Consider the following 25,719-nt stretch of genomic DNA (forward strand, 5'->3'; position numbering starts at 1 on the left):
TTCTTGATTTACAATGACATGATTTTAATAAACTCTTCAATTACTGGCTGCACACAATGTGCCAGTATCAGTGAAAATAATCTTCTTTTCTTCCACAAATGGTGAATCACATTTTTATGTTTCTTTCAACCCATACCCATCCAAATCTTCATGTCTATTCTTGGTGATACACAGGCTATTTCAAATCACAGCACAGGGCTTTGTGGAAAACACTGCCAATGAGCAGCTTCCCCTCATAGGGAGCTGCTATAGTGGAGGCCATGATCACATGACCATCATCAACATACTCCTGGCTCACCACTGGCTGCTCTGACAGAATGTTCTTGATCCGGATGATCTGGAGGAAACATGAATGAAAATATCAGGCAAATTCAAATAACAATTAAAACAACAACAACAACAACTGCAAAGAGGCCAACCTCCGAGCCAGGCGGATCTTCAGGGTTATACTTGGACAACTTCATGCCATTTGGATGACATCCCAGCCATAAGTCGCCTGTCCTGTGGTCCACGTCGATGTTATCACAGAGTGACCCAACACCTACAGACTGGTTGCGAACAAAATTGAAGATTGTTGGTTATATACAGTATGAAGCCACAGCCAACAGTCAGTTAGCTTAGCTTAGCATAAAAACTGGAAACAGATGGAAACAGCTAGCCCGGCTCTGTCCAGAAGTAACAAAATCCTGTCCAGAAGTAACAAAACCAGCACCTCTTAAGCTCACTAACTATTATATCATGTTTGCTTAATCAGTACAAAAAGTGGGGGTTTTATGTGGTTCCCAGTCTTTATCATGAGCGAGGCTTTAATAAGCGAATTTGCCAAAATGTCAAACTATCCCTTTATTTTACTTAATTTTTTGCCGAGGGTAGAAAAAATGAAAACACTCCATTACCTTAACCTTTGCTAACTGTTCCCCTTCACGTCTCTCAAAAACATATACCTCATGGCCGACGATATCTGAAACATAAATATGCCTGGAAGAAAAGAGCATTCCTGGTTTATTATCTTTGCATTGCTGTGGAAATGCATTCAATTTAAAAAACAAACAAACAAACATGCAGCTAAAAAAAACTGGAGACAACCGTTTGTCAGGCGATATGTTGATGCCATTCGGGGACAGAAAGCCACCGGCTGCCACCCTCACTTCCTCTGGACTATAGTACACCACCTCACACAATGGGAGACCCAGGATGACAACCAGAGTGTTAAGTGCATCATTGTGACAGTAGTGATCATTTGTGGCGTAGAAGCTCTCCACTCCGACTGCAACGATGTCATTCACACTGCAAGGCGTGATGGATAAGTTTGGAAACGCACACAGAGACGGTCAAATGTAAAACGTGATGCAGTGAATGGTGTCTTATTCAACACGTACCTGTGGAGAAGGGGGTGGGTAATTGTTTTTAGGTGCACAAGTGTGTCCTCCTGAGCATAACGGAAGATCTCAACTTGGCTTTTTTGCTGAGGGTGATTGACAACAAACAGGTACACAGAGTCATCTGCAAACAAACAGCAGTGTGTTACGTGCTGTCTTTTTTCTCCTCATTCATCTTTCCTGTGGCTGTTTCACAGTAAAAGCATCCAGTGTTTGTCCAGTTCAAGCAGTTTACTGTGAAGTCCATGAGTGTAGTTTAATGTGAAATCCAGTCCATAAATCACAAAAATCTAGTTTGATTTCATGAAAATCTTAAGGATTCTAACTGAACCTACAAAACTGTGTTTCCTATTTAAATTAAACTTGCTCATTCTTATTATTTGTATTTGCTTTTGTGTCATTTCTGATTGGTTGTTTATGTATAAACCATTTTATTTTCCAGATAAAAAAAAATCACACAAAATAAAACTACAGTCCAAAGTGTGTATGGTGATGTAAATAATGAATGAAGGTCTCCTCTATCTATTTTTATTTCATTTTTCTATTTCATGGAAGTATGTAAAGGTTAGCTCGACACCAGTCATTTGGACACTAGTCACTCACCCACTGCTGTGAGGCTTTGATGCACAAGTCAACTATTTTTTTGTCAGGAAATCTGTGGTTCTTGCTATTCTGTGCTATAACACCTTAGCTTTGCTTTTCCTCAGCAGAACACAACGCGCACTTCCAGTCCATTACATTTCATATGCATTCGAGTACAACCGTAGTGGACCGAACAAGAACTTCTGATGCAAAGAAATTTAAACTTCATTCGTCTTTTTTTTAGAAATTCTTTTTTGTCTTGTCAAGTCTTTGTTGCACCATTTGGATCAAAGCTTTTCATATTCATCAAATGAATGAAGTGTGACCAGTTCAGGCACAGATACTTTGTTTTCTTTGTTCCGTGATGCTGCACCTGGTTTGTACTTCACCTGCTTCATCAGTGTATACACTAATGCCGTGAGGGTTGAAGGAGCTGAGGTCCAGGTCTCCCTTGATTTGCAGCTCCACTGGGGTTGGCTTTGGGTGCAGCAGATCAACAATGTACATTTTCCCTGGATCATCAGAGAATGAAGGCAGTGCAGGATACTTCAACCCCTGAGTGGATCACAACATGCACAAGATGTTGGTGAAGCAAAATCTGTGGTTTTGCTTGAGGAGGTCATTACACAAACACTTCACGAATTATGTCAACCAACTGCTAATGAGAACTGACAGAAATCTGTTGCATAATTTATCATAATGTAGAGGATTATTTAAGGAAACTGCATTGTTGCAAAGTATGCTAAGATATTAATCACATACTGTGCTCAGAAATGCCAGTCCATCTCTTAGTATTGTGATATCCTCTGCTCCATATTCTGCACAAAACAAAACAAAATTATTACACTTTTCAGTTCCTTAATTTTACTATTACCTTAACATTACCACAGTGTGGACACAGTGTGGACACTTAACCTAATCTCAGCAAACTGGACTTTGTTCTCTTCATTTTTCAAAGTCCAGAAACGTGTAGATTACAGAACATTTCTGAAAGTGTAAATCCCAAACTTTAGACACTGACATGAAAATAAAGCCAAAAATACCTACCGATATTCTTTAAATACTGACAGTTGAGATGCTTCACGGGCACCTCTCTGTCCGCAAGGCTAAGTTCCCTGCAGAGAAAATTAAATATGACAAAGCCTGTTATGGAAAAACAAAAAACAGAACCTGCAAGTCTACTGTACCATATGTTACACCTTTGTCATCAGCAAAACACGGATAATAAATTAGTCCCTTCCTGCATACCAATACATGTTACTTACTGTAGTAAGAAACAGCTGTCAGCGCTGAGAAGCAGTGCTCCTAAACAGCTTCAATAACATTATATAATGCCTCTAATTCACTCCTAGTAATAGTACACACTTACTTTAGTTTGTGAAATCGATATCCAATGAAAGCTGCAAAGGCAGCAACAACACCAGCAATCAGTACTTTCTTCATAGCAGCCATGTTTGTAGGTCAAAGGCTACTCAGGAACTCCTTCAGAGTGTATTTACATAGCTGCACCACAGATGGAGCTAAAGCCTGTGTGTTTGCGTGTGCGTGTGTGTGTGTGTGTGTGTGTTGCCTTATGAACACTAGATGGGGTATTCCAAATTGGCATCACAATTATTCCAATGAAAAACTTGTCACCCTTATATGGATCATATTCCTTTTTGTTATATTTAAACAAGTCATGACAGTAACATAAAAAGCAACTGATGGATACGAAAATATAAACACAACAAAAAAGTCACAACTGCAATACGAGCACTGCACTGTTCATGCAGAGTGGGGAAGGTAAAACATAACACGGGAGGAAGCCGGACAGACCTGAGTTTCCTGTGGAGCGGGAAAACAAGATATGACTTGTGCAACTTGAGATATGCAAGACAGCAAGAAAGCAAATCACTGGTGACAACCTGGCCTCCATTCAGGACCTGTACATGTCCAGAGGCAGGAAGCATCACTGCAGACCCATCACACCCTGGACACGCCGTTCCAACGTCTCCCCTCTGGTTGGCGCTACAGAATCCTGCACCCGAAAACAACCTGACGCAGAGGTCTTCAACACAAGCCGTCACTCTGGTGAAGAGTTGATCAGTCATATATAAAACTCTAAAACCAAAACATCCACTAACTTCCGTTATAGATAAGATTTTTAGTTTAAAATGCAGTTTTTAGCATGTGCATATCATCATTGTTGGTATAAATCCTGCATGACGTACATAATGTATATGGATGCATACATACATATACTGTATGTATATATATATATATATATATATATATGTGTGTGTGCATGTACATTACAGTCATGACCATTCTTTAGCTTTATTTGTTCAAATTGAAAAATGAAAAACCAGAGTCAAATTTCCTGTATGCGTACAAACTTGGCCAATAAAGCCGATTGTGATTCTGAATTATTAAAATACTGTTTGTCAAGCATCCTCGTAACTGGCCATCTCATTTTCTCTGCTGTCATCGGCCTGGGGACAGACTGCATCACAAGACAAATCACAGTTTCTTAATTGTTTTAATTAGATTCAAATACATGAAGCAAATGTGACATTTTTTTCAATCAATAGGAATTAAAACACACACACATCGCACAATGCTTCACATGTTTGATTGAAAATGTTGTTTCACAAGTATATATTTCATAGTGGTTCAAGTATCTGGGCAGTTTAGTAACTTCTGTCAAACCCAGGGCTCAATGCTATACAATCAGGTAAACAGCACTTACCCTCCTCCAGCTCCTCCTGGAGGACCTTCAGTCTATTATCAGATCATGTCTGGTGCAACTGGGTAGAGCGTATTTTTGCTGTGTGCTGTAATATCCATGTATACCATGATTCAGATCATCGCTGCACACTCTGATTCAGAGCCTTGCAAAGAGATAAATCTTGATTTCCTTTTCTTTAACTGAAATTTTGATTCATTTGTTTAAGCTCTTCTGTTTAAAACCACACGTCAAAGAGTCATTGCCTACTTCAAATCACAGCACAGGGCTTTATGGAACACAGTGCCAATGAGCAACTTCCCTCCATAGGTAGCTGCTACAGAGGAGCCCATGATCACACGGCCGTCGTCAGCGTACACCTGAGTCACCACTGGCTGATCAGAATGAATGTTCTGGATGCGGATGACCTGAAGAAAAGACAATGTGAGAATTATATCCAGGTAAATAAATGTAAATATTCAGATCAGCTGTTTAGGAGGGCTGAATCTGTGATGTTTTGTCTTGCTTTTGTAACCTTGTCAGACAATTCACAATCTGGTGAAAGAGAACAGACAAACCTCTGATCCAGGTGGGTCATTCGGGTCAAACATGAAAAGTTTCCATGCATTCGGGTGACAGCCTGTCCACAGGTCACCAGTTTCAGCATCAACTTCAATGTTGTCACAGAGTGAACCCACAGCCACCGACTGGAGAGGCGTCACACACGAGGTTAGAATTTTACATTCGTCATTCTGTCTCGATTACCATCAATTAACTGTTAATTTACAAGCCTTGCCTTAATAGCCTTGCCCAGCTGTGTTTAAAATAATTAAATATCCTTCATTAAAGTAAAAACAGTCACAACAACTAACATTAAGGACATTAAAAATAGTCATGTGAGACTAAGACTTCTGAACATCTCTACACACTAGTATTGTACAGTATAAATATAATAATAACAAAAGTACAAAGTGCTGCTGAAATTATGAATTACTTACCTTCACAGAGACTAACGCATTGTCTTTTTTCCTCTCCAGCACATGCACTTTGTGGTCGAACAGATCTGCCACATATATGTGACTAGAAATGAGAAAGAATATCAAAATGAAGACACTCAGACATCTGAAGCATGAATGACCTTAAGCACAGCCCTGCGCAGCAAGCTTACCTTTTGTCTGGTGAGATATTGATGCCATTTGCCATGTAATATCCATCAGAGACCACTTTCACTTCCTTCGGACTGTAGTACACAACGTTAGTCCAAGGCTGAGCCAGAAGAGACTCCACCACAACTTTAAGGATTTCATAGCTGTAGTAGTGATCATTGGTTGCGTAGAAGGAGTCCACGCCCACGGCAACGATGTCGTTCACACTGGAAAGATGAATTGAAAAACATTTTTAGTATATGTAATAATTATTATTACAATGCTACAATGGAAATGTGTCACCGCAGCGTACCTGTTGAGAAGCTCGTGCTTGACGGTCCTCAGGTGCACCAGGGAGAAGTCGTCCTCAACAAATTTGAACACCTCTACTTGGCTTTTTAGTTGAGGATGACTGACAACAAACAGGTAGACTGTGTCATCTGAAAATGAACAAGGAAAGCGCTAAAATCAAAACTCGCAGCACACTCAAACTACTGTAGTTGCAGGTTTACAAAAAACAACAGAAGAAGAAAGCAAAAGGAAAACAATCTTACTTTTTTTTAGCATCAATATATTAAAAAAAGCAACGTACTGACTGTGTATTTTATTATATCTACATTATATTTGAAATAGACTGGCTCAATCTTAGCTGCTCCCATTGTGCCCTCATATTATCCACTGTGATTCTCACAGCAGGTGATTACAACAGGCTTGTCCACATTCTGTACACACACACACACACACACACACACACACACACACACACACACACACACACACAATTAACAAAAGCAAACATGAACTCTCTCCAGTTGTTAAACAGTCAGGATCAAATCAAAAAAGCAGTGGAAAGCAACAGGACAAGGGTTTTTTCTTCTTCAGGTGCCGTCCTGTAGACACCCGTGTGTGACACATGTGCAACCACACATAGTGATGAATGCTTTTACCGCTTGGATCGGTGTACACACTGATGCCATGAGGGTTGAATGATTCCAGATCAAAGTTTCTTGGCATGCGCAGCTCCACCGGTTTCATCCGAGGATCGTGCATATCGAGGATGAGGATCCGCCCTGGCTTATCTGTGGGTATCAATCCAGGATACTTCAGGCCCTTGAGACGTTTAGATAAATGAAGAATTTTGTTAACTTTCTCAGCAGTTAAAGAGATGCTGGCAAAGAGAATGCAGTTTTCAGTTTGTTCTTTGGTGATCATCTGAGGGGTTCAACAAACATTCATTTGAGGCTATGCTGAGCTGATCAATAAAAAAGCTACAAAAATGGGTAATATAGATAATCGAGTAACTGTTAAAGCCATTTTTCAAGCCTTTTTTTTTTTTTTTTTTTCATGGCACACTGAGCACTTTTGAGTTTTGGTCTGACAAAACAGACCAGTAAAAGATGTGACCTCGGACTCTGAGAAACTAGGGGGGATATTTATGATCAACACGATCACTTGATTAAAGTACCGTCAGATCAATAGAGAATGGAGATGATCTTTAGTTGCAGCACTAATCAATATCCATAACATTAATGCAATTTCTTTTCCTTTGCAATGTTGGTGGGTGAGAGTGTGGCCACAGATAAATGTGTTTAACCTTGGTGTGCGTTTGGCTGCTATTCAACTCAAATACTCACAGCGCTGATAAAGGCAAGCCCGTCTCCAGTGATCGTTATATCCTCTGAGCCATAATCTGAAAGCGACAGTTGCAAAGTTTATTTGAATATTCACGTCGCAAGGTTTTGCAGCATTTTCTTGTGGCGTTACCGTTACGTACCCAGAGTTTTGAGTAGGACACAGTTCGGGAGGTGATTCCGGACCAGCTCCCTGGTCGCGAGGGTCCTCTTCCTGCAATGTTTTCAACACACAACTTACAACAAGGCAACAAGAGGCCGAAACATGAGCCCGATCAGCAGGACTTGAGTGTTTCTTTACCTTAAGTTGAGGACCCTCTCTCCTAACAGCGCCGACAGGGCGGCTATTACAATCGAAATGAATACCAACTTTCCCATTTTGGAACCGCGATGAACTAACTTTACAGCGGCCCTAAACTCACCGATTTACTTAACCGCAGGCTAGGTGGGCGCGACTTATGCTGCCTTCATGACTATCGGAAATATGGGATCGAATCGTATGTGCATCGCTACATTGCCAACCGTAATATACAAATAATTCAATTACTTATAATAACATCTTGCATTTTACACATTAATGTTAAATCTGTAAATCTGTATCTGACACTGTCCTCAGTCCTTTTTCTTGCAGCGGCAGGACCAATGTGTGTCTTGATTCATGAGATAAAATACAGGTAACTTCTGTTGGTTTTCGACGGTGGGCCCATCAAGTACACATGAATGCGACCATTTTACGCCTTTGTAAATTCCCACACATGAGAAGCACGTGAATGTAGCATGATTCTGAATGGTTGAATTCACAACATCCGGAGCCAAATTACTTATATCGTTTATCTGATAACAGCTCTAATGCTGCACTTTGAATTGTTGGACGCATTTTGTAGGTGTAGTCTGTTTTAGCTAATGACTTGAAAGAGTTTCATCAGTTTTTATATGACTAGTGTGCTCAGTGCAGGTTTAATCCTGGTGGGTTATTAGTAGTATACTGAATGTCCAAGATGCTGTAAATATAAAAGGACTTTGATTGCAGAGGTACCATTAGACCGCAGGCAATTTGCATATGTAATGGAAGGAGTCATCTGTATGTGAAACCTCTGACAAAAACCAGGATAATTCTGCACTGCCTGGTTTGCAGCAGCTTTCTTTCTTTCTTTCTTTTTTTTTTTCCTAACATGCATGTGAGTCATCAGACTCATCTTCCACTTAATTGTGATAAGTTGGAGTCTAATGTGGTCTGCCAGCACTGACAGGTGTGCTCTGAATGGGGTTCATGCATCTTACTCACACATTCAGCTTTGAAAATTTTAAAGCTCTCCAGAAATCAGTGCACACGTTTGTTGCCTCCGTAATTCAAAAGACTTAGAGACTATGGAGAGGGTGATTCAAGGACATATGCTTTGCACGCTCACTTCATTCTAACCAAAATAATAAGAGATGTGAATGTGTGAACACAGAGCTAAAAACAGTCAAGGAATCAACTATAAATTTGGTGCCAAAATTCATTGACTATCAGAGGAAGATTGTGGGGTATGCAGACAGTGCTGCTCTGCTTTAAGTCCACATACACTACCAGTGAAACCAGTCAACAGACGGTATACTCAATAACATGTAGTGCCTGCAAGACCCTGTTTAAATTGTTTATTTTTGAAGTTGTTTTTGTAGGTGATGACTCCTCCCAACATAAAACAAAAAGTTACAAAATTGTCTATGTAATCAAAATCATGTGTAAGAGACTTCATAAAAAACAAACATGAACACATACATACACATATAGAAGTGAAAGTAACATAAGATTGGCAAACTATTGACCCTGTGATACTCAGCATTGGGTGCATGCAACCTGACAGTAACTGTAGAATATCTACAAAAGTCCAATTAAAGAATCATAGCATCTAACAACTTCAAAACACCAACAACTCCTGCACATTACATGTCGTGTGCAACCAGCGAGCACTGTTCAGTGGGGCACACCAGATTCCTGACTCTGTTTTGTGAAGTCGTGTAAAGGTTCACAGTGTAATACAGCAGGATCCCCATCAAACAGTTTCAAGCAAGACTGTATATTTGGAACATACAAAATAAATTTTATTATCCATTCTCTTCATGTCTACATCTTATTAGATTTTCTAGACAATGGCATTGTCAAATAACACACCCAAATTAATTCTAATAATCCTGACAGGTGCAACAATACGTTTCTGTCAAGTCCAGGTGTCAAAATATAACTGAATGTGAAAAGCAATTTTTTTTTTAAATCTTCTTCTTTTTTTATTTTCAACATAAAAAGGGGAGCCATGGCCCTGGGCCGCAGTGAGAGCTAGGCAGGACATGGCCATGAGCACACATAAACACAGGTGAGGAAGTGGCTTCAGGGTTGAGCCCCGGTGGCTGCAGGGACTTGTGTGGCCAGAGTGTTGGGAGCAGAGATGACGGGAGATCCAGCAATGTTAGCCAGTGGCTGCGAGGAGGACATTGAGGTGATGCCTAGGAGAGACGGAGGGGGGGCTCATTAATAATATTTACATATCATCACAAAGCCAAGGAAATAAAGCTTTCTTTGCAACCATTTCCCATCTTTTATCTCTTATTTGAAGCCCCCTAAAATAGTCAAACTCCAGATGTAACATTCAGTCAAGCCACTCCCAGTCTTGAAACAGTTAGATTACACGAGCAACACCTAAAAGTGTAGACTTTTTCTTTAATCAGGGCAGTTCATTCGAAACAGGCTTACTTACCGGCCATCATACTTGAGGAGCTGACTGGCGTAGAGCTGGCAGCCATCCCTCCAGGAGTGGCCCCTCTTCCCTGATCTTTAACGATGGGATCTGACGACAAAAGCGGATTTGAGCACCTCACAAACCAAGGACATGTTTTAACACGACCAAGCACTGACATTTTGGCTTGAGGCTATTCACTCAGGCAGTAAGTAAGAAACACTGACAGGGAGATTAAAAAAAAAAACTTACAGAAGTAGGGATGATCCATGGCCTCTCTGGCCGTGAGGCGGGCTTGATGGTCATAGCGCAGCAGTTTGTCCAGGAAGTCTAGAGCCTCCGTGCTGACCAGGTGCTGGTTCTCACTGTGCACAAACCTCTCCCACCTTTTGCGGGAGTGTCTAGGGCACAAACCAGGGATCACGTGTTAATGTGAGGTATCCATTAGCCAAAACCTCTGTCAAAACATTCAAGCGACGACAGTGTTTTACCTTCCGAGAATGTCATTGAACCGTGGATCCAATTCAATGTTGTACTTGTCAATGTAGTCGTACAGGTCCTCGGTGCCGAGTACTTTTGCGATTCGCACAAGCTGCAAGGTAGAAGAAACAAGGCTGAAGTTTCGCAAGAGTGGAGGTAGAATTTTTAATCATGTGAAGGGTGTTGAGGCTCTTGATTCTATAGCAGTTTATATTGTTATAGTCACTTAGGTGGTGGGTTTGTATGGAGGGGGTGCACTGTCAATAAACGGATAGTTGTGGGAGACGACTGATATTGGAAAAAATGTGTCAAATTAACAATGTGCACATTTCATTAAATATCTGTACAGTTTGAAAAGTTTATTTATTTATTTTTTATTATCAAACCTTACTCAAGAAGTGGACATCCCTCTGAAATTGGTAGATTCTATTGCCTATACTCATCTGCAACATATTCACCTAATTAAACAAGTCTAATTGGTTTGCCTGATGACTGTAGAACTAATTCCAGTTCAATCTCTAAGCACAGAGTGGAAGTTGTACAAGACGACTACTTGAAAAGTAATAAATCAACAGCTGCCAGAGTGCACCAATGGAAATGAAATACCAGTTCAACACGGAAACACAAGCCAAAACGAGCCATGGAATAAACTCAATATGCTGTGTTCATGTTACAGTGTAGGCTTTTGTTTTACATTCAGTCCTCCAAACTCACAAAAGTTAATGATAAATGTCCACGATCACTCAATAACTGCTGAGATAACTGAGCAAGACATAAAATCCCAGGTGGCCCTGAAGAGCTGCTATGTGTCCGACTCCTCTGTTAGTTTAACACAGTCAAACCGCATTCTTCTAACAACACTATGCATTATGCAATGTTGAATAAAAATACAAGCCCAGACACTGCTTTCTTTAGGCCACAGGTTTGTGACCACGTACACAAAAGACTACATTTAAAAACATGACATAAAGAGCTTATTCTTCATACCTGATCATAGTTGTCATGACCGTGAAAGAAGGGTTCCTTTCTGAAGATCATGCTGGCAAGCATGCAACCCAAACTCCACATGTCCAAGCTGTAGTCATACATCTACAAACAACACAGAGTGATGAAAAGGTCTGAAGTGGCTTCCTGGCTGCATTTTAGACAATACAAATTAATTCTCTTCTCCTTAACAATATAATTCCTTGGTGTCTTGTGTAAAAACATGACTAGACATGAAGGAGTATTACCTGGTAGTCTACCAGCAGTTCAGGTCCTTTGAAGTACCTTGATGCCACTCTCACGTTGTACTCCTGGTTCGGGTGGTAGAATTCCGCCAAACCCCAATCGATTAGGCGGAGCTGGAAGTTTCAGAAAATAAGTTGAGTGTATATTTAACAAATGCTTTATGCTGATGTCACAGCAGAGGAAGAAAGACAGTTGGAAAGCAGGCAGCATGTGGGACAATACCTTTCTGTGTTCATGATCAATCATTACATTGTGTGGCTTGACATCTCTGTGCATAATCCCCATACTGTGGCAATAATCCAGGGCCTGTCAGGTCAAAGGGAAAAAATGTGTTCGGAATAGAAAACAGAGCTTGATATAATGTTTCTGGCAAATATCAAACAACCAGCGCAGACCGTAAAACACTGTAACAAAGCGGTTTCTTACCTTTAAGATTTCGTACATGTAGAACCGTATGTCAAAGTCAGATAGGGTTTGATACAATTGCTGTAAAAAATAAAAATGTGTGAGGCATTTGGAAGAAAGTGATATGGTAACATCATAGACCAAACTACAAGTGGAAAAAAGCTGTGATCTTTACCTTGAAATCTGTGTTGTTCACATGTTCAAAGACCAGAGCAGGGGTTCGGGACTGAAAAAAGAACAAATGTGTGTTTATACATGAAACACTGAGCACACATGACTCCTAAATTGTGCAAAACGGAGGTCAAAATTACCACAGGATCCTTGACGATATCTAACAGTGAGATGATATTTGGGCCACCCCTCAGATTTTCCAGGATCTTTATTTCTCTCTTGATTTTCTTTTTCTTGACCGGCTGTGAGCAGAGATTGGTTTGTGAGGTACATGAAATCTCAGCTGAAGTAACAAAACGACGACTATTCTACTGAAAAAAACATCTGCAAAACATCAGGAAAATCAACCGATTATCTCCATACCTTCAGTATTTTGACAACCACTTTTTCATTGTTTGTGATGTTTATGGCTTCAAACACTTCACTATATTTTCCTCTCCCTAGTTTTCTGACTAGCTGATAGTCGTCCTGGTTCCTACAAAAACAAAAAAGCCACAGTGAACAACACTGAGGTCACCCAACAAAACAAAACAAGACAAACACAACTTATGTGCCAACTTACCCCCATTCAACAACATGGGACTCATAGTCCCAGTATTCCCGAGGTCTCTGTGTGTTTACATCAGGGTAAACTCGAGAGCGGCTTGGAACAGGGCCAGACATATTCTACACAGGATCTTCTCTAAATCTCCTAAGACAACACAAACAACATCAAAAACCCGAGTCACTTAAAATCACTGCTAAAATAAATAGAACTGAGTAAACAGCGGTGTTACTGAGGACATCATAAGTCACTAAACATCACTACAAATAGGTTATATAAAAGCAATCTCATTATAAAACAACACATTACCTGGGAGGTTCCCTCCAGGATGATGGTGATTGATGTATGTGAACAGTAGCAATCGAGATGCCTTTATGGTAAGAAAGCTACGCGGGCACAGAGATGTGAAACAGAGTGTTACTGTCCAAACATTCACATTAGTTCAACACCACGTACAAATCTGAGACATGTTAATCAAAGCTTAGCTCGAACACCACAGAATATCGATCTGAATAAATGCATTTAAAACGAAAATAGAAACGTTGCTTGCACCGTGCCAGCTACAATAGCAGCAAATGTAACTTAGATAAGGCACATAGGCAAAAATAAACTCTAACCAAGTTATTGGCGTTAATACGTCTATATAGAAGGTAGCGTGTGGAATATAGAAACCTGAATGTTAAATGGGGGCATCCAACCAGTCTAATCAGGAGGTACAGGGTTCAATACAGTCATCACTGGGGGCTACACCAAGGCAGTATCTCCTGTTGAAAAAAAGGCAGAAAGTAGGTTGATTAAAATCAATGCTGTCAATTAAGCAAACACGAGCAAACTATGTGAGCTAACGTATGCCAGCCAACACAGCTACGAGGGTACATTAAATTAATAGGTTTACAAGAAGCATCCAATCGACAAATGGCCTCTCTGCTAATGTTACAAAACACTCGTTCTGTTATAGACACTTTGCCCGCTTAACACTTTAATGAAAAGGAGAGTTTACGCTCAAACCCTCTGTGGCCCAAGGCCTGCACAAGTGCAGTGGGGCTAACAGTTAGCTAGCAGGCAAACCGGGCAGCTGTTGGGCTGCTAGCTAGTTAGCATTAGCTCGTCAACAGCAGAGGGAAAAGCCGGTTGGAAAGTCACAACTAGCTCTCGGCCACATTATGAGACTGTACCGGCAAGAAATGAACAGTCGGCGTAAAAATAGTCAAACCACATTCTTGTGGTCGCTATTCGTGTATAGCGGAACAACAAGCTTCGAAAAAGATATTTCCTAAAGCTAGAAAGTGCTAAGCTAGCAGGCTAAGGCAGTGAATAGCCTGCTGGCTGGCGAGGCATACTAACTGACAACGCCTTGAAAAAACATCCTACAAACACTGTGATCGAACAGTACAATGGCACCGCGGTTGTGTTACTTGTTCCCAGCTTCGCCTTACACACAAAACACTCAACAGCAGCCCCAAACCTACGACGATTTGTGGTTAAATAACACGATTACCTCTCAGCGTTGTTGGGACGTCAATATGGCGATGCTTGGGATCAAGAGCTTAGTGCGAATAGCCTTTCCCGCAGGGGGCGCTCTCCTTTTTCTGTTTCATGAGGGGGATTGTTGCTCCTTCTGCTACCAACAGGTCTGACAGAAGCGGAAACTTTTATCTGCATGTGTCCGCATGTGTATTCACTCACAACTGTCATGTCATTTTGAACACTTGTTAGTGGTGGTGGGAATAAACCTACCCCTGAACTCACTGCCCATTTCCATAAGCAACATTTTACCACCACAGGCCCCGATGCAAGCTTGTTGAGGACAGATATTCTTCAGTGGGCCTGCATAATTCAATTTTTTATGTAATAATTGGAATGCAGCAGGCACAAGCAAGATTGCAGTTCAAATAGTTTCATGGCCAGTATCTTTTCATCACTTGATTGCTGCATTGTGTTCGCAATTTCAGGACATTTCCACCAAGAGATATTTCTATAGACTAATGCTCACAAGGGCCTGCTTTACAAAGGTCTTTGTTTAGGTCAAATATGGGGCTCATCGGGTAAAAGGACAATGGTGAAATAGTGACAGAAAACAATGCGAAGTCTGTGGCGTCATTTAAAAGGATAGAAAAAGCCAGGGGCCTTTTCCTGAAGTAACCAACCACCTGTAATCAATACACAATGGAGAGAAAGACCAATCCTTTATGTGAGTTTGAATGCTTCAAACATCTTTTCATCTTGGATTGAGATAAAGAACAGGCCCTTGTAAGTTTATCCTCTAGCCTGATTGTTGCTCCTCTGCCTGCAAGTCATGCACTGTTAAACACACAGAAATAGCCTTTGACTGCGACTCTCTGATACTTTTGGTCAGTATATAATTAAGTAGGACAAGATCTACCAAAGGTGAAAAATCAGGGTGAAGCAGCAGTATATAAAAGCCTTACAGCACTCACAAATGCAGCTGGGGACCAAAGCCAACAATGAAGCTGTGAGTTTTTAGATTTTGTCTAATAGATATTTACCCATGTCATTGAAATGTATTTTATTTTGCAGTGGGAAATGACAATGGCATAAAAATTCTATATAAACATGCATTATAACCTTAGAATTAATTGTACTTCTATTTGTTTAGCTTCACGTGTTGTCTACTTCTTCTGTTAGCAACTATGGTGGTAACAGCTCCAAGCAGAGGTAAATCAACCTGAAGAGAGAAAAAATAATCAATTGTTGTTTTGATTTTATTCAACTTGTGAAATGCACGTTTCCGATTTATTAAATATGACAGTAGAGATAATACTTTTTCTTTCTTTCTTCCTTTTCAAGTCCAAAGAGAAAATGTGTTAAGCTTCCTAAATGGTGAGATCACTGGTGTAATTCTTATACTGCCTATATGTATTCAAGGTTTTCTTAATGCAGAATAGTCCTGGTACAGTTTTTTGAAATCAGTCAGAATCTGTTGAACCTTCATCACATAACCTGTTCATTACTCTTGTTATAGATGCACTGGACACAACTACTGAAAAGACCACACCTGCAAGTACAACAGGTCAGTGATTGAAAAAGTTCCTCATTGAGAGCTTATCTCACCAGATCCTCAGAGTACTTTTTGTTCTCCGAGAACATAAGCATGAGATTCATAGACCACAGAGGAGACAGAAACAGAACAGACACACACAGGGTGTTTGTGGTTTAGCATTTGTCTTAAACTTCAGGGTGTTTTGTAGCAAGCACTTTTGACATTATCTGATCATTACCATGCGTGACTATCACCATATATTTTCTCACGTCTGCAGCGTTGAGAAACCCAAGCAAACCTGCAAAAGAACAAGACTCCGAAGGTGCATTTTTGTGATTTTTTTTCTTGTTAGGAAAGGAAATACAGTGGCTTATAGGCCTACCTTATATATGCTATATCTATACACAACTGTACAAAAGTTTGCAATCACTTCTTGTATTGATGTTTTTCTTCTTTCCTTCAATAGTGGTGATCACTTTGAGTTCCAAATTGTCACAAAACAGCAGTACATATATGGTGCTTGTAATCAGTCGGATTTCGTTTTAAATAGCAGCAAACTCTTTCACAGACATGTCAGAGGCAAAATCTACAGAGAGTTCTCACAACAATGGATTCTCAGGTATGTGGGCTTAATTTCACACAAAATGTGGAAACATATCTAATGATGCAGATGTTGTGCCAATAACTTTTACTCTTCCCTTAAGCATTCAAAGACCCTGACAGCCACGAGATCATGATTCCCACATCTGTGGAGACAGATAATTCACCATCAAAGAGGAAAGCAGCAGGAGACATAGACGACATGGAGTCGCTGGATATGAGCAGCAGGCTGGTTCAGGACCAGGGGAGCAGAGAGCACAGTGGACCACATGTGGTACCCAGAGCAAGCAGAGAGCGGCCTGATCTCAACAGTGAGGAAGGAATGAAGGTGGATGCTGAGAAATTGTTAAGAAAACAAATCTGTTTAAGCAGAGACCAAGTGACTGACAGTGCCAATCCAGGCATAGGTGTCCAGAGAAAGGCCACTCCAGGAAGAGTTAATGGGTTAAATGTTATGTTGGCTCCAGACCAAAGCAAAGAACTGCTGGACTGGGATAGTTTGGAGGACAATAATGGCAGACCTGTTGGCAACAGAGGAGATGATGGTAAGACTCTCGACATTACATAAAGCAGAATTGTTCCAAGAGTTATGCTCTGCTATCAAAGGCTGAACAGTTGATTTTAATATCCCTACAGAAACCAGAGAACTTATCAGCTCTGAAACTTATCCAGTGGGTAAGAACTGTTTTCCCCTCCACCAGTGAATGAACATCATGTGATTACTGATTCATACAGTGACTGCTTTGAAAGATCTGCCCTTTCCTGTAATCCTCTTTCTCATAGATGCTTTAGCACCTCCGGAGCACAAGCCCAGCAGCTTGTTTGCTCCAGCCAAGAGCCGAGTCTCCTGATGATCCCACGGAGATGCGTTTCCTCTGCGCCTGAATCAGACAAATGTTTTAAGCTCATATCTCCACTCGCCCAGCCCGGCTCAGGAAACAACTCCATGACATGTTGTTATGTTAACCACATAATGCACATTTGATTAGTTAGATTCCATCCTCGTCTAATTAGAGGATGAGACGATTTCCTAGCTTTTGCTTTGTTGATCATCTGGTACGAATGCAATGTTGAATAACAATTGTTTTTCCTCTCTTTTTTCTGATTCTGTTCCTTCCTCTTAATGAGTCAGGAGCCGCCATCTGTTGAGTCATATGAGGCAGACAGGCTGCTTCTAAATACAGTTGCTTCAGGGACTTTTTCATCCAGATTTAGCTTTCACATGGATTTTTTTGTTATGTGATCATGTGAACAAATTTAAGAAATAAAGAGTTTTTGAGAGTTTAGTTTGAAGCTCCAGCATGATATTTGGTGTGACAGCTGTGATGTCAAAATGTCAGAAAATGAAATTAGAAATAACAGTTTTTTATTGTTTTCTCTCATTTTTGATGATTTAGAGCAGAATCTGAGGCTGAAATGCATCACTTTTATCTCAGGATCTCAAGTCTTTGTATACTGAAAGCGGTAATGTGAAAATGCAAGTAATCTCAAGTACGTAATCTTTCCTGGGTTTTAAATGTAGTTTAATTTATAATTAGTTGAATACAAATGCACATCTCGAGATTTACAAAACAAAACCAGAACAAGAACGTGACACAGCGAGCATCACATTCAGCACTCGACGGCACTCCATGAATAAAATATAAATCACTTACATTAAAGACACATATCTTCATACTGTACGTTATTACCTATAATACTGCAGGTGGCAAAAACAGGATGTGTGTAGAGGGGTGTGAGGTACAATCCAGCTGTCGCTTCAGAAAATAATTACATTGCTGGGATTTGTGTAGTTCCATTGTTTCATTTCCTAAAATGCCGAAGCTCGCTGTACACATCTGATTGGACTCCATGTAACTCCTACGAAAAAGTCAAAGCAATTCATCACGGAGACACAAACGATATAGAAATAAAACCTGAAACAATTTTCTTATTAATTGTCTTTGATGCTTAAATAATGCCTTACCTGGTATGGAGACTCTGTGACCTCTGTTGCCATTTTCCTTGATATTGCTGGTGGTAGATTACCTGTTAAAACATTTAAAGTGTTGATTAAACCCTGCCACCGTACCACCCAACGTGCCCACAAATTAGCAGCAATACAAATAGAGCCAGCGCTCACCATCATGAGAGTCCCACTCCCTCCGTCTCTTGTGGTGAGTTGCAAAGCAGAACACAGAAATAGTGATGAAGATGGTCAAGATAATGTCAGAGGCAATAATGCCCATTACAGACCCCATATTTATTACATAACAGGACCCACATTCTGTGAAAGAGAGAAGAGGTTGTCAGGCAAAACAAAACTCTCAGCATCATATTCCAGCTGGAGCAAAAGGCTTAGGAAAGCTAGATACCTTGCTGTCCTTCTGCAGATCCTGAAAAACAAAGAGTTTGAAAACATCAGATCAGAGAAACAGAAATGTGTGTCATTCACTGTCACGGCACACACGGCATGGCACTCACCAAACAACGAACCCACAATACAAAGAGCGTCAGACATCTTCCTGGTGTAAAGTAGGAAATGAGAAGGAGAGGTTGAAGGCCACCTGTCCTCCTGCTCTCTTTCGAATGGCCGTGTTGTCGCACTCATAAACAATATGCTGGATGTCAGAGGTGGGAGGGTTCACAGATGAAGAATTGTCCACAGGCGATACTGGCAGTGCTGTGAGGGTTGTCAGCATGTGACTGTGTTCAGGGGAGGAGGACGAGGAGGAAGAAGAGGCAGTCCACTGAGAGAAGAGGAAGCTGGTGTTTCTGTTTCTACCCTGTAATGTCACACTCATCTGAGCCTTGCTGGTCTCATATAAACAGAAATGTGGTCACGTTGAATCACCAGCATTCAGGCCTCCTTTTTGAATTCTTAACGGTATATTGATTCTTCAGGTTTTCTTGTCCAAGTAATGCCAAGCCACAATCAAGTCGGTTTCATAACACCTGCACTTTCTGCTGAAATGCATGCGATCATATCTCCAAATAGACCATTTCCTCCTGACCTGTGGTTTAGTGAAGACAGTTCGCCATAGTCGCTGCTGCCTAGCCTGTGAGCCATTGCTAAACCGCAGGTTTATCTTTGATGATGCTTTACTGTCAGTGAAATGAAACACATCTTCACCGTTTTTGGCAAGGAGGCCTTCATGTTTCATGTTTAAATCCAAATGACAAATAAATACAGCACGTATGGTATCTGTGTACTGAGAATACAAAAATAAGGTTTATTGAAAAGTTCCACATATAGAAGTATAAAATTAATTAGATAGAAAATACAAAATAAATGAATAGTGGATTAATTAAACAGAACCATGTAAAAAAAAATTCTTGTCTATCTAAAAACACCTGGAAAATCAGGATAAAAGTTAGCCAATTAATAAAAATAAGGCATTTAACAGGCCTGAGTTTCTCAGACAAGTTGCTCCAGAAGCTGCTGTAATCATAATCATAATCATTTTTCATAGATCACTTGTAAACCGTAGGAGCAACTTTTGCCAGGTTGTGAAAAATGCCCTCAGTTGGCATTTATCTTCTTGTAGCAGGACATTTCATTTTTGTTTTTAGTTTCTTAGTTCACCAGGAATTTACCTCCAATGGGTCATTTGGCCTCTGACCTTCTGGGAAAGAGCTGGAGGAAAGTCCACATAACAACTTATGAACATTTCTAGTTAAAAACATGACATGTTGTTGTAGAAAGCTAAATTAAGACTTAACGATTACAAACTCACCACCTTTTATTAATGACTTGAGATTTGAGTCTCAAGCAAGATTTTTCATCACTTGGAATCTAAACATCATTCTTATTAATATCTTATAATTAATAATTAGCTGGACTGGACTTTTTTTCAAATGGGAGTTTGAGCTGGGACTCAAGGGAAATTCCTCATGCATACCCTGCAACAACTTCCCATATTCTCTGAAATGAAAGTCAGAAGAGACAGAGAGACAGTTTAGCTATGGACCTTCCAGTCCACATCCCTGGCTGGCCTCTCAAAAAAAAAAAAAAAAATAAAAAAAAAATTAATTACACAGGGTTATCTATTGAAGAGTGATGAAACAACACAGTGCACCTACAACAGAAAAGAAGTAGGTCAGACAGCTATTACAGAGATATTGATCAGGTTTGATCAATGTGTTCTGTGCGTTTGACTTAAACGGCAGACAGAAGTTTGACCACAGTCACCTCAGCACACGGTGAGACTCGACATCATCTGCCCTGAATCTGATCAGCTCTTCTGTGTTTGTCACGCTTCTCAAATGTCACTGGTGTACAGCATGATAGCACGGATAAGACGACATAAGCCTACTTGTAGGAAAAGTACCCGAGAAAAGTCAACTTTTGAGGCTAATGAACAAGATAGAAAACAAGCATGTGAACCAACCAACCAACTACACAAATGTACAAATGTATCTAAAAACAGGATTTATTGAAAAACTTGCTTATTTTAGTAATGTCCTGAAAATTCTACTTTATCCACATTTCTCTTTGTACATTGTCAACTCAGCAGTTTGTCAGCAGACACTAAAACATAAGTAAAATCACTATTTCTCTCTTATTTTTATGAAAAAGAATATTTACATAAAATCTCCTCGGCTTGTTGAAATACAGTGTTCAGACATTTGCTACCAAAAGTCGACTGCAGAGGGTGCTGTAATGTGCTGACAGTGAAAGTGGAGAATCTGATTTATTTACTCACTTCCACTTCCTTTGGAACAGTCTGACACACCTCTTATTTTTCAGGTTTTACAAGATGACTCCAAGCAGCTAGCTGAAGAACACAGCGACTAAATGTAAAAGGCTCTTTACAAAGCTTTTAAACAGGATACTGAAACAGCTGCATATCCAGTGCGTTGGACTATTACTGGTGAAAGTAACTGCATGTGTGATGGAGTTTAACATGTGCAAGAATCTGCTCGTCCATTCGACTTCATCTTTTCTAATATTTTGTTGATTAGTTCATGCAGTTGGCCCGAACATTCATGTACACTTTGTCAGCTGTAGAGAGATGAGAGGAGAGACACAAAAAAGAGAGAGAATTTGTTATTTTAAAATAGAAATGAACCGAAGAACATAAGGGAGGCAGAATGTGGTGATATCATAGATCAGAGGATGCAGGAGTAATTAGACGTAAAAAAAAGAAAAGAGGGCGAAAAGTTTTATAAATGTAAACAAAAGAATCTTGTCAACATAAGAAGGAACAGCTGCAAAAACCTAACCTGTGCATCATAGTAAACAGGAATATGAAAAGCCTTTGTGCAGGAAGTTCTGATCAGTGCTAAAGTTTTTTTTTTTTTAATCTGCATTCAGTGTAACACAACGCAGATGTAAACATGACTCCTCACCATTTTCTTTCTTCTGACGGCGAAAGCTGGCACATCTGTAGGTGATGATGACAATGATCAGAGTCAGCACCACATCTGCACAGATGATGCCTGCTATCGTCCCCGGCTCAATCCTATAGCAAGACACAGTGCTGTCTGGCAAAGGCAGACACGTGGTTAAAAAACAGACAGACAGAGAAGAGTGGGATGGAGGATGTGAGCTAAGACTGACTGGAAAGAGTGATTCATCAGGTGTCCGTGTCTAGCTCTGCGTTCGTGCTGCTTATTCTTCTAAATGATAGCCTTCATGAGATTTGTTGAATTTCAAAGTTGTGCGTGTGTCCTCTTTTTGTCGTACATACCTGCGAGCGCCACGGCCAGGTCTTAGAGGAAAAAAAAGAAAACGATCATGAAAACATCAGCTTCTCTGCTGCCAGTGCCATACAGCAACACAGTTGGCGGTTAAGTTTCCGCTGTGCAAAATATTTGTGGTTTCATTTTCCTGTTGAAGACCACCTTAAAATGTATGTGTGTGTGTGTGTGTGAGCTAGACAAAGAAAGCTGTAAAACGTACTCACTGCTAAGAAAAGATAGGAGAACGATAAAGAATTTCTTGCATGCCATTGCCAAGTTTGTCAGTTCAGTTATGTGTCTTCTGAAAGACAAACAGAGAGCAAACTTTGCCTTTAAAAATGCAGAAATGCAGTCAATAAACACTCAAATGTATCACACCATTTGATTGCCTCAGACTGTAAGTTTGACCATTTTCTGCTCCACTGGATAAACTGAATCAGGTTGTATAAGAATGAGTTACAAACTTCTGTTCAGGCATCAACAAAAAGACGAGAAAAAGAACATAATCCACAAATTCTTGAAGGATTTCTATAAAATACTGAGGTACAGTCTGTATTCACAGTTGTATAAAACAAAGCCTTTGCACATTCAATTTTAAACAGACAGACATTAAATGGTTAAAAATTTAGGATGAGGAAGAGAAAGTCAGTACCTGCTGGGCTGATCTGCCGTCCGGAATCCAGCGCTGGTGTGACTCTAGTTTCCCATTAGTTTTGGTTTTTCAGTGCTGACGTCAAATTTTCTTGCTTCCTCCTCTGGGCGGAAACTCTGCCTGTCTAAGTGTAAACTCAACGCGGGCTGGCAATTTCATAACAGCAGATTTCACCTGCTTGTTTACTGATGCTGAAACTGCGACAGAGAAGTACAATCAGTGCTACACACAAGCGTACAGTACAAAGCTCGGGACAGCTGCATCTTTTACCTCACCAAGTTTAAAATACAAGACAAATCCAGGTACAAAAAACTTTTGTTTCTACATCAGGTAATTTATATCCTGGAACTCATGTGCTGGATCATCTTCAGGGCCTGTTTACTAAAGCACTGCTTATAGATCATCCGGATCTAATCTCAAGTTTAAATGCCACCTCAGTGTTCGTACTCTCACACTGGACTCTTCTGGCTTTGTATTCCACGCACGGATACACTCACAATGACATTCAAGGACATCTACTGAAGATGGTTTCACTCAGGCGTTTTTACAGTTGACAGCGTGAAAATCCTCAAGGTTGAGACCATACTTGACTTCATCTGTGTGGTTAGTCCTCACTTTGGTTGTAGGTTGAATTAGGTGGGTTCTCCCGTTGTGACAGCAGATGGAGCTGTGAGGCTTCTACTGACAGCCATGCATCAATACAGACTGAGACAATGTGATCCACAGGTTTCACCGTCTTTTGTTCTGTATTATATCACTATTTTCTTCACTGCTGCTCCTTTGTTTGGACTATTGTCTTCCAATTAACAAAAAGGCATCAAGATCCAGTCCCATCTAAAATAATGCAGACTAAATTGGGAACAAAAACACATATACAGCACATCCATGTACATATACATAGCTATATACTGTATATATATATATATATATATATATATATATACACACACACACACACACACACACACACACACATACATACATATACATATATACACATATATATACGTGTGTATATGTGTGTGTGTGTGTATATGTGTGTGTGTGTGTGTGTGTGTATATATATGTATATATATAAATACACACACACATATATGTATATGTGTATGTGTGTATATATATAGATACACACACACACACACACACACACACACACACACACACACAGTCACAACCCCTTGAATTACTGTATGTGCGCCATAGGTTATGTTTCCTGTAAATCCCTGTAGCCCTCTGGCCATTTGTCTGTTCTTTGGTAAAAGAAAGCAGCTTTAAGCATCTATGCTTTCACTTTTGAGACAAACTGAAAATCAGAATCTGTCAAGATCTTTGTATAAAAAAAGGTTAAATACTAGAACAATTTCACCTTTCAGCACAATATTTGATCGAATGTTTTGCTTGCTTGTCCAATTTTCTTCCATGTGCTCTTTTAACTCATGAAACTGCCTTTTATTTCACTTATGGCTCACTTGTTATTTCACTTTGGCCATTTAATGCTATGTTTTATACTATCGCACTTCTCCATATTTTACATCTCCATTCTGTTATGTTGTTTTTAGTGATGGTTTACGGAACAAATAGTTACTAAAATGTATAGTCATTTGGTAAAAAGAGATTAATCACTTTGTTCCAATATGATGTCTGGATGATGGTGTTAGGTGACACAGACAGTCCTTTCAGGTAGTGTCGAACTGCTATAAAAGGAAATATGTTTTTTTTTCTTTTTTTTTTTTTTATACTAAACCAACAACTTACAAGCCAAAGTAACAAAACAGTGGCCCAAATTTTAAGAGGAGGAACCTGTTCTCCAGCTCATGTTGATTAACAGGTACAATATACGGCCAAACCAGTTATGTAAATCTGAACATACTTTGTTTATTTATGTGAACACTTGTGTTAACATTGGAATAAACGACATCTTTTACTTATGATTAGTTAATAAGCTATAAATACAGACATTAAACAGATTAAGTTTTAAGTCATTTTACTTTATTTTGGCATTGTGTTTTGTATAATGCCGTGTCATTATGTTGTGTTCGCTCTGCCTCTTTTTTGAGTTACAGAAAAATATTGAAAAGAAAGATTTATTTTTATTTATTTATTGCTGCAAGCTTGTACTAAAGGCAAAACATTTTGAATTGACTGGATAATTTGTGCATTTACTCACTGCAGTACATTTATTCAAGTGCTGTACAATTTCGAGGTTCTGTACTTGATCATTTCTATGATGATTCTTTTTAGAGGAGAATTACTCAGATTTGAGTAAAAGTATCAATACCACAGTGTAACCATAACCATTATTTCAAATTTGAAAGTTGACTTGAGTAAAAGTACAAAAGTATTACCGGCAATATTTAAAGTATCAAATGTAAAAGTACTCAAAGTGGTAAATTATGGTGCCTTCAAAGTCTACAAAAACAATGTTTTTTTTTTTTACAATTCTATGGACATGACATAATCATTTACGTGATCATTTAACAGTCAACTAAACCACCTGTGAGAGTAAAGGGGGAATTTAAAGCTGCAGTAGGTAACTTGTGTAAAAGTAATTTTTTGTCATATTTGCTAAAACTGTCCCTATGCCCCGACAGCAGTACATGAAACGTGTAATCTGTGTAAAAAAACATCTCCATTGGTCCCACCTGCTGCTCCTACTGAGATTTGTAAGAATCCACTGCGCCCGACACAAAACAACCAATCAGAGCCAGAGGAGCGTCTGGGGGAGTGTCTGACATCTGTCAATCACTACTCACACACGCTGCCAACCGCCCCCTCCCTCCGCTCATGCTGCCGCCTGCCACTCAGTCGAACAGCTCT

General features: G+C 39.9%; 5 protein-coding genes across 7 annotated transcripts; all 5 read right to left on the reverse strand.

Annotated features, from left to right (window-relative positions):
- Window positions 1-69: 69 nt before the first annotated feature.
- Window positions 70-3,413, reverse strand: LOC143325115 (serum paraoxonase/arylesterase 2-like). Of its 2 annotated transcripts, XM_076738017.1 has the most exons (9): window positions 3,331-3,413; window positions 3,009-3,076; window positions 2,724-2,779; window positions 2,351-2,516; window positions 1,380-1,503; window positions 1,087-1,287; window positions 897-978; window positions 420-548; window positions 70-337 (listed from the first exon to the last, which is right to left on the reverse strand). In XM_076738017.1, the coding sequence occupies exons 1-9, from the start codon at window positions 3,411-3,413 to the stop codon at window positions 176-178; spliced, it is 1,071 nt and encodes a 356-aa protein (XP_076594132.1). In that variant the 3' UTR covers window positions 70-175. The 2 variants fall into 2 exon arrangements, with proteins under 2 accessions (XP_076594132.1, XP_076594131.1); XM_076738016.1 differs by having other exon boundaries at window positions 897-1,287.
- Window positions 3,414-4,461: 1,048 nt separating this feature from the next.
- LOC143325117 (serum paraoxonase/arylesterase 2-like) lies at window positions 4,462-7,908 on the reverse strand. Its single transcript, XM_076738018.1, has 9 exons — window positions 7,743-7,908; window positions 7,585-7,655; window positions 7,445-7,500; window positions 6,758-6,920; window positions 6,124-6,250; window positions 5,834-6,037; window positions 5,664-5,745; window positions 5,244-5,372; window positions 4,462-5,093 (listed from the first exon to the last, which is right to left on the reverse strand). The coding sequence occupies exons 1-9, from the start codon at window positions 7,817-7,819 to the stop codon at window positions 4,932-4,934; spliced, it is 1,071 nt and encodes a 356-aa protein (XP_076594133.1). The 5' UTR covers window positions 7,820-7,908; the 3' UTR covers window positions 4,462-4,931.
- A 1,156-nt stretch (window positions 7,909-9,064) lies between these two features.
- Window positions 9,065-14,548, reverse strand: LOC143324956 (casein kinase II subunit alpha-like). 2 transcript variants are annotated; one of them, XM_076737778.1, is made up of 15 exons: window positions 14,484-14,548; window positions 13,658-13,749; window positions 13,295-13,371; window positions 13,004-13,132; window positions 12,805-12,916; window positions 12,582-12,683; window positions 12,446-12,496; window positions 12,292-12,351; window positions 12,088-12,171; window positions 11,868-11,978; window positions 11,623-11,724; window positions 10,647-10,747; window positions 10,408-10,556; window positions 10,177-10,266; window positions 9,065-9,925 (listed from the first exon to the last, which is right to left on the reverse strand). In XM_076737778.1, the coding sequence occupies exons 4-15, from the start codon at window positions 13,102-13,104 to the stop codon at window positions 9,810-9,812; spliced, it is 1,179 nt and encodes a 392-aa protein (XP_076593893.1). In that variant the 5' UTR covers window positions 13,105-13,132; window positions 13,295-13,371; window positions 13,658-13,749; window positions 14,484-14,548; the 3' UTR covers window positions 9,065-9,809. The 2 variants fall into 2 exon arrangements, with proteins under 2 accessions (XP_076593893.1, XP_076593894.1); XM_076737779.1 differs by lacking the exon at window positions 14,484-14,548 and adding an exon at window positions 14,357-14,375.
- A 3,545-nt stretch (window positions 14,549-18,093) lies between these two features.
- Window positions 18,094-19,242, reverse strand: tyrobp (transmembrane immune signaling adaptor TYROBP). The gene is made up of 5 exons (XM_076737981.1): window positions 19,050-19,242; window positions 18,941-18,961; window positions 18,709-18,852; window positions 18,553-18,614; window positions 18,094-18,446 (listed from the first exon to the last, which is right to left on the reverse strand). Exons 1-5 carry the CDS (start codon window positions 19,174-19,176, stop codon window positions 18,390-18,392), a joined length of 411 nt encoding a protein of 136 aa, XP_076594096.1. The 5' UTR covers window positions 19,177-19,242; the 3' UTR covers window positions 18,094-18,389.
- A 1,405-nt stretch (window positions 19,243-20,647) lies between these two features.
- Window positions 20,648-22,927, reverse strand: hcst (hematopoietic cell signal transducer). Its single transcript, XM_076737941.1, has 5 exons — window positions 22,903-22,927; window positions 22,475-22,551; window positions 22,259-22,279; window positions 21,918-22,052; window positions 20,648-21,570 (listed from the first exon to the last, which is right to left on the reverse strand). Exons 2-5 carry the CDS (start codon window positions 22,518-22,520, stop codon window positions 21,527-21,529), a joined length of 246 nt encoding a protein of 81 aa, XP_076594056.1. The 5' UTR covers window positions 22,521-22,551; window positions 22,903-22,927; the 3' UTR covers window positions 20,648-21,526.
- Window positions 22,928-25,719: the final 2,792 nt, after the last annotated feature.

The sequence above is a fragment of the Chaetodon auriga genome, chromosome 8 (assembly GCF_051107435.1).
Source record: "Chaetodon auriga isolate fChaAug3 chromosome 8, fChaAug3.hap1, whole genome shotgun sequence".
Classification (NCBI taxonomy): Eukaryota; Metazoa; Chordata; class Actinopteri; order Chaetodontiformes; family Chaetodontidae; genus Chaetodon; species Chaetodon auriga.

What these genes read in the sequence shown, in the direction of transcription:
- LOC143325115 (XM_076738016.1), bottom strand. Translation starts at nt 3,413, where the DNA reads ATGGCTGCTATGAAGAAAGTACTGATTGCTGGTGTTGTTGCTGCCTTT. An exon ending in TATCGATTTCACAAACTAAA is followed by an intron (nt 3,077 to 3,330) that starts GTAAGTGTGTAC and finishes TTTTCTCTGCAG; the next exon opens with GGAACTTAGCCTTGCGGACA. An exon ending in TCAGTATTTAAAGAATATCG is followed by an intron (nt 2,780 to 3,008) that starts GTAGGTATTTTT and finishes TGTTTTGTGCAG; the next exon opens with AATATGGAGCAGAGGATATC.
- LOC143325117 (XM_076738018.1), bottom strand. Translation starts at nt 7,819, where the DNA reads ATGGGAAAGTTGGTATTCATTTCGATTGTAATAGCCGCCCTGTCGGCG. An exon ending in GGCTTGCCTTTATCAGCGCT is followed by an intron (nt 6,921 to 7,444) that starts GTGAGTATTTGA and finishes AAACGTCTCAAG; the next exon opens with GGCCTGAAGTATCCTGGATT. An exon ending in ATGACCCACCTGGATCAGAG is followed by an intron (nt 5,094 to 5,243) that starts GTTTGTCTGTTC and finishes TCTTTTCTTCAG; the next exon opens with GTCATCCGCATCCAGAACAT.
- LOC143324956 (XM_076737778.1), bottom strand. Translation starts at nt 13,104, where the DNA reads ATGTCTGGCCCTGTTCCAAGCCGCTCTCGAGTTTACCCTGATGTAAAC. An exon ending in GTCATGACAACTATGATCAG is followed by an intron (nt 10,748 to 11,622) that starts GTATGAAGAATA and finishes TCTACCTTGCAG; the next exon opens with CTTGTGCGAATCGCAAAAGT. An exon ending in TTCAATGACATTCTCGGAAG is followed by an intron (nt 10,557 to 10,646) that starts GTAAAACACTGT and finishes TTTGTGCCCTAG; the next exon opens with ACACTCCCGCAAAAGGTGGG.
- tyrobp (XM_076737981.1), bottom strand. Translation starts at nt 19,176, where the DNA reads ATGAGTGCGACAACACGGCCATTCGAAAGAGAGCAGGAGGACAGGTGG. An exon ending in TATTGTGGGTTCGTTGTTTG is followed by an intron (nt 18,962 to 19,049) that starts GTGAGTGCCATG and finishes TTTGTTTTTCAG; the next exon opens with GATCTGCAGAAGGACAGCAA. An exon ending in ATCTGCAGAAGGACAGCAAG is followed by an intron (nt 18,853 to 18,940) that starts GTATCTAGCTTT and finishes TCTCTTTCACAG; the next exon opens with AATGTGGGTCCTGTTATGTA.
- hcst (XM_076737941.1), bottom strand. Translation starts at nt 22,520, where the DNA reads ATGGCATGCAAGAAATTCTTTATCGTTCTCCTATCTTTTCTTAGCA. An exon ending in CCTGGCCGTGGCGCTCGCAG is followed by an intron (nt 22,053 to 22,258) that starts GTATGTACGACA and finishes TGCCTTTGCCAG; the next exon opens with ACAGCACTGTGTCTTGCTAT. An exon ending in CCGTCAGAAGAAAGAAAATG is followed by an intron (nt 21,571 to 21,917) that starts GTGAGGAGTCAT and finishes ATCTCTCTACAG; the next exon opens with CTGACAAAGTGTACATGAAT.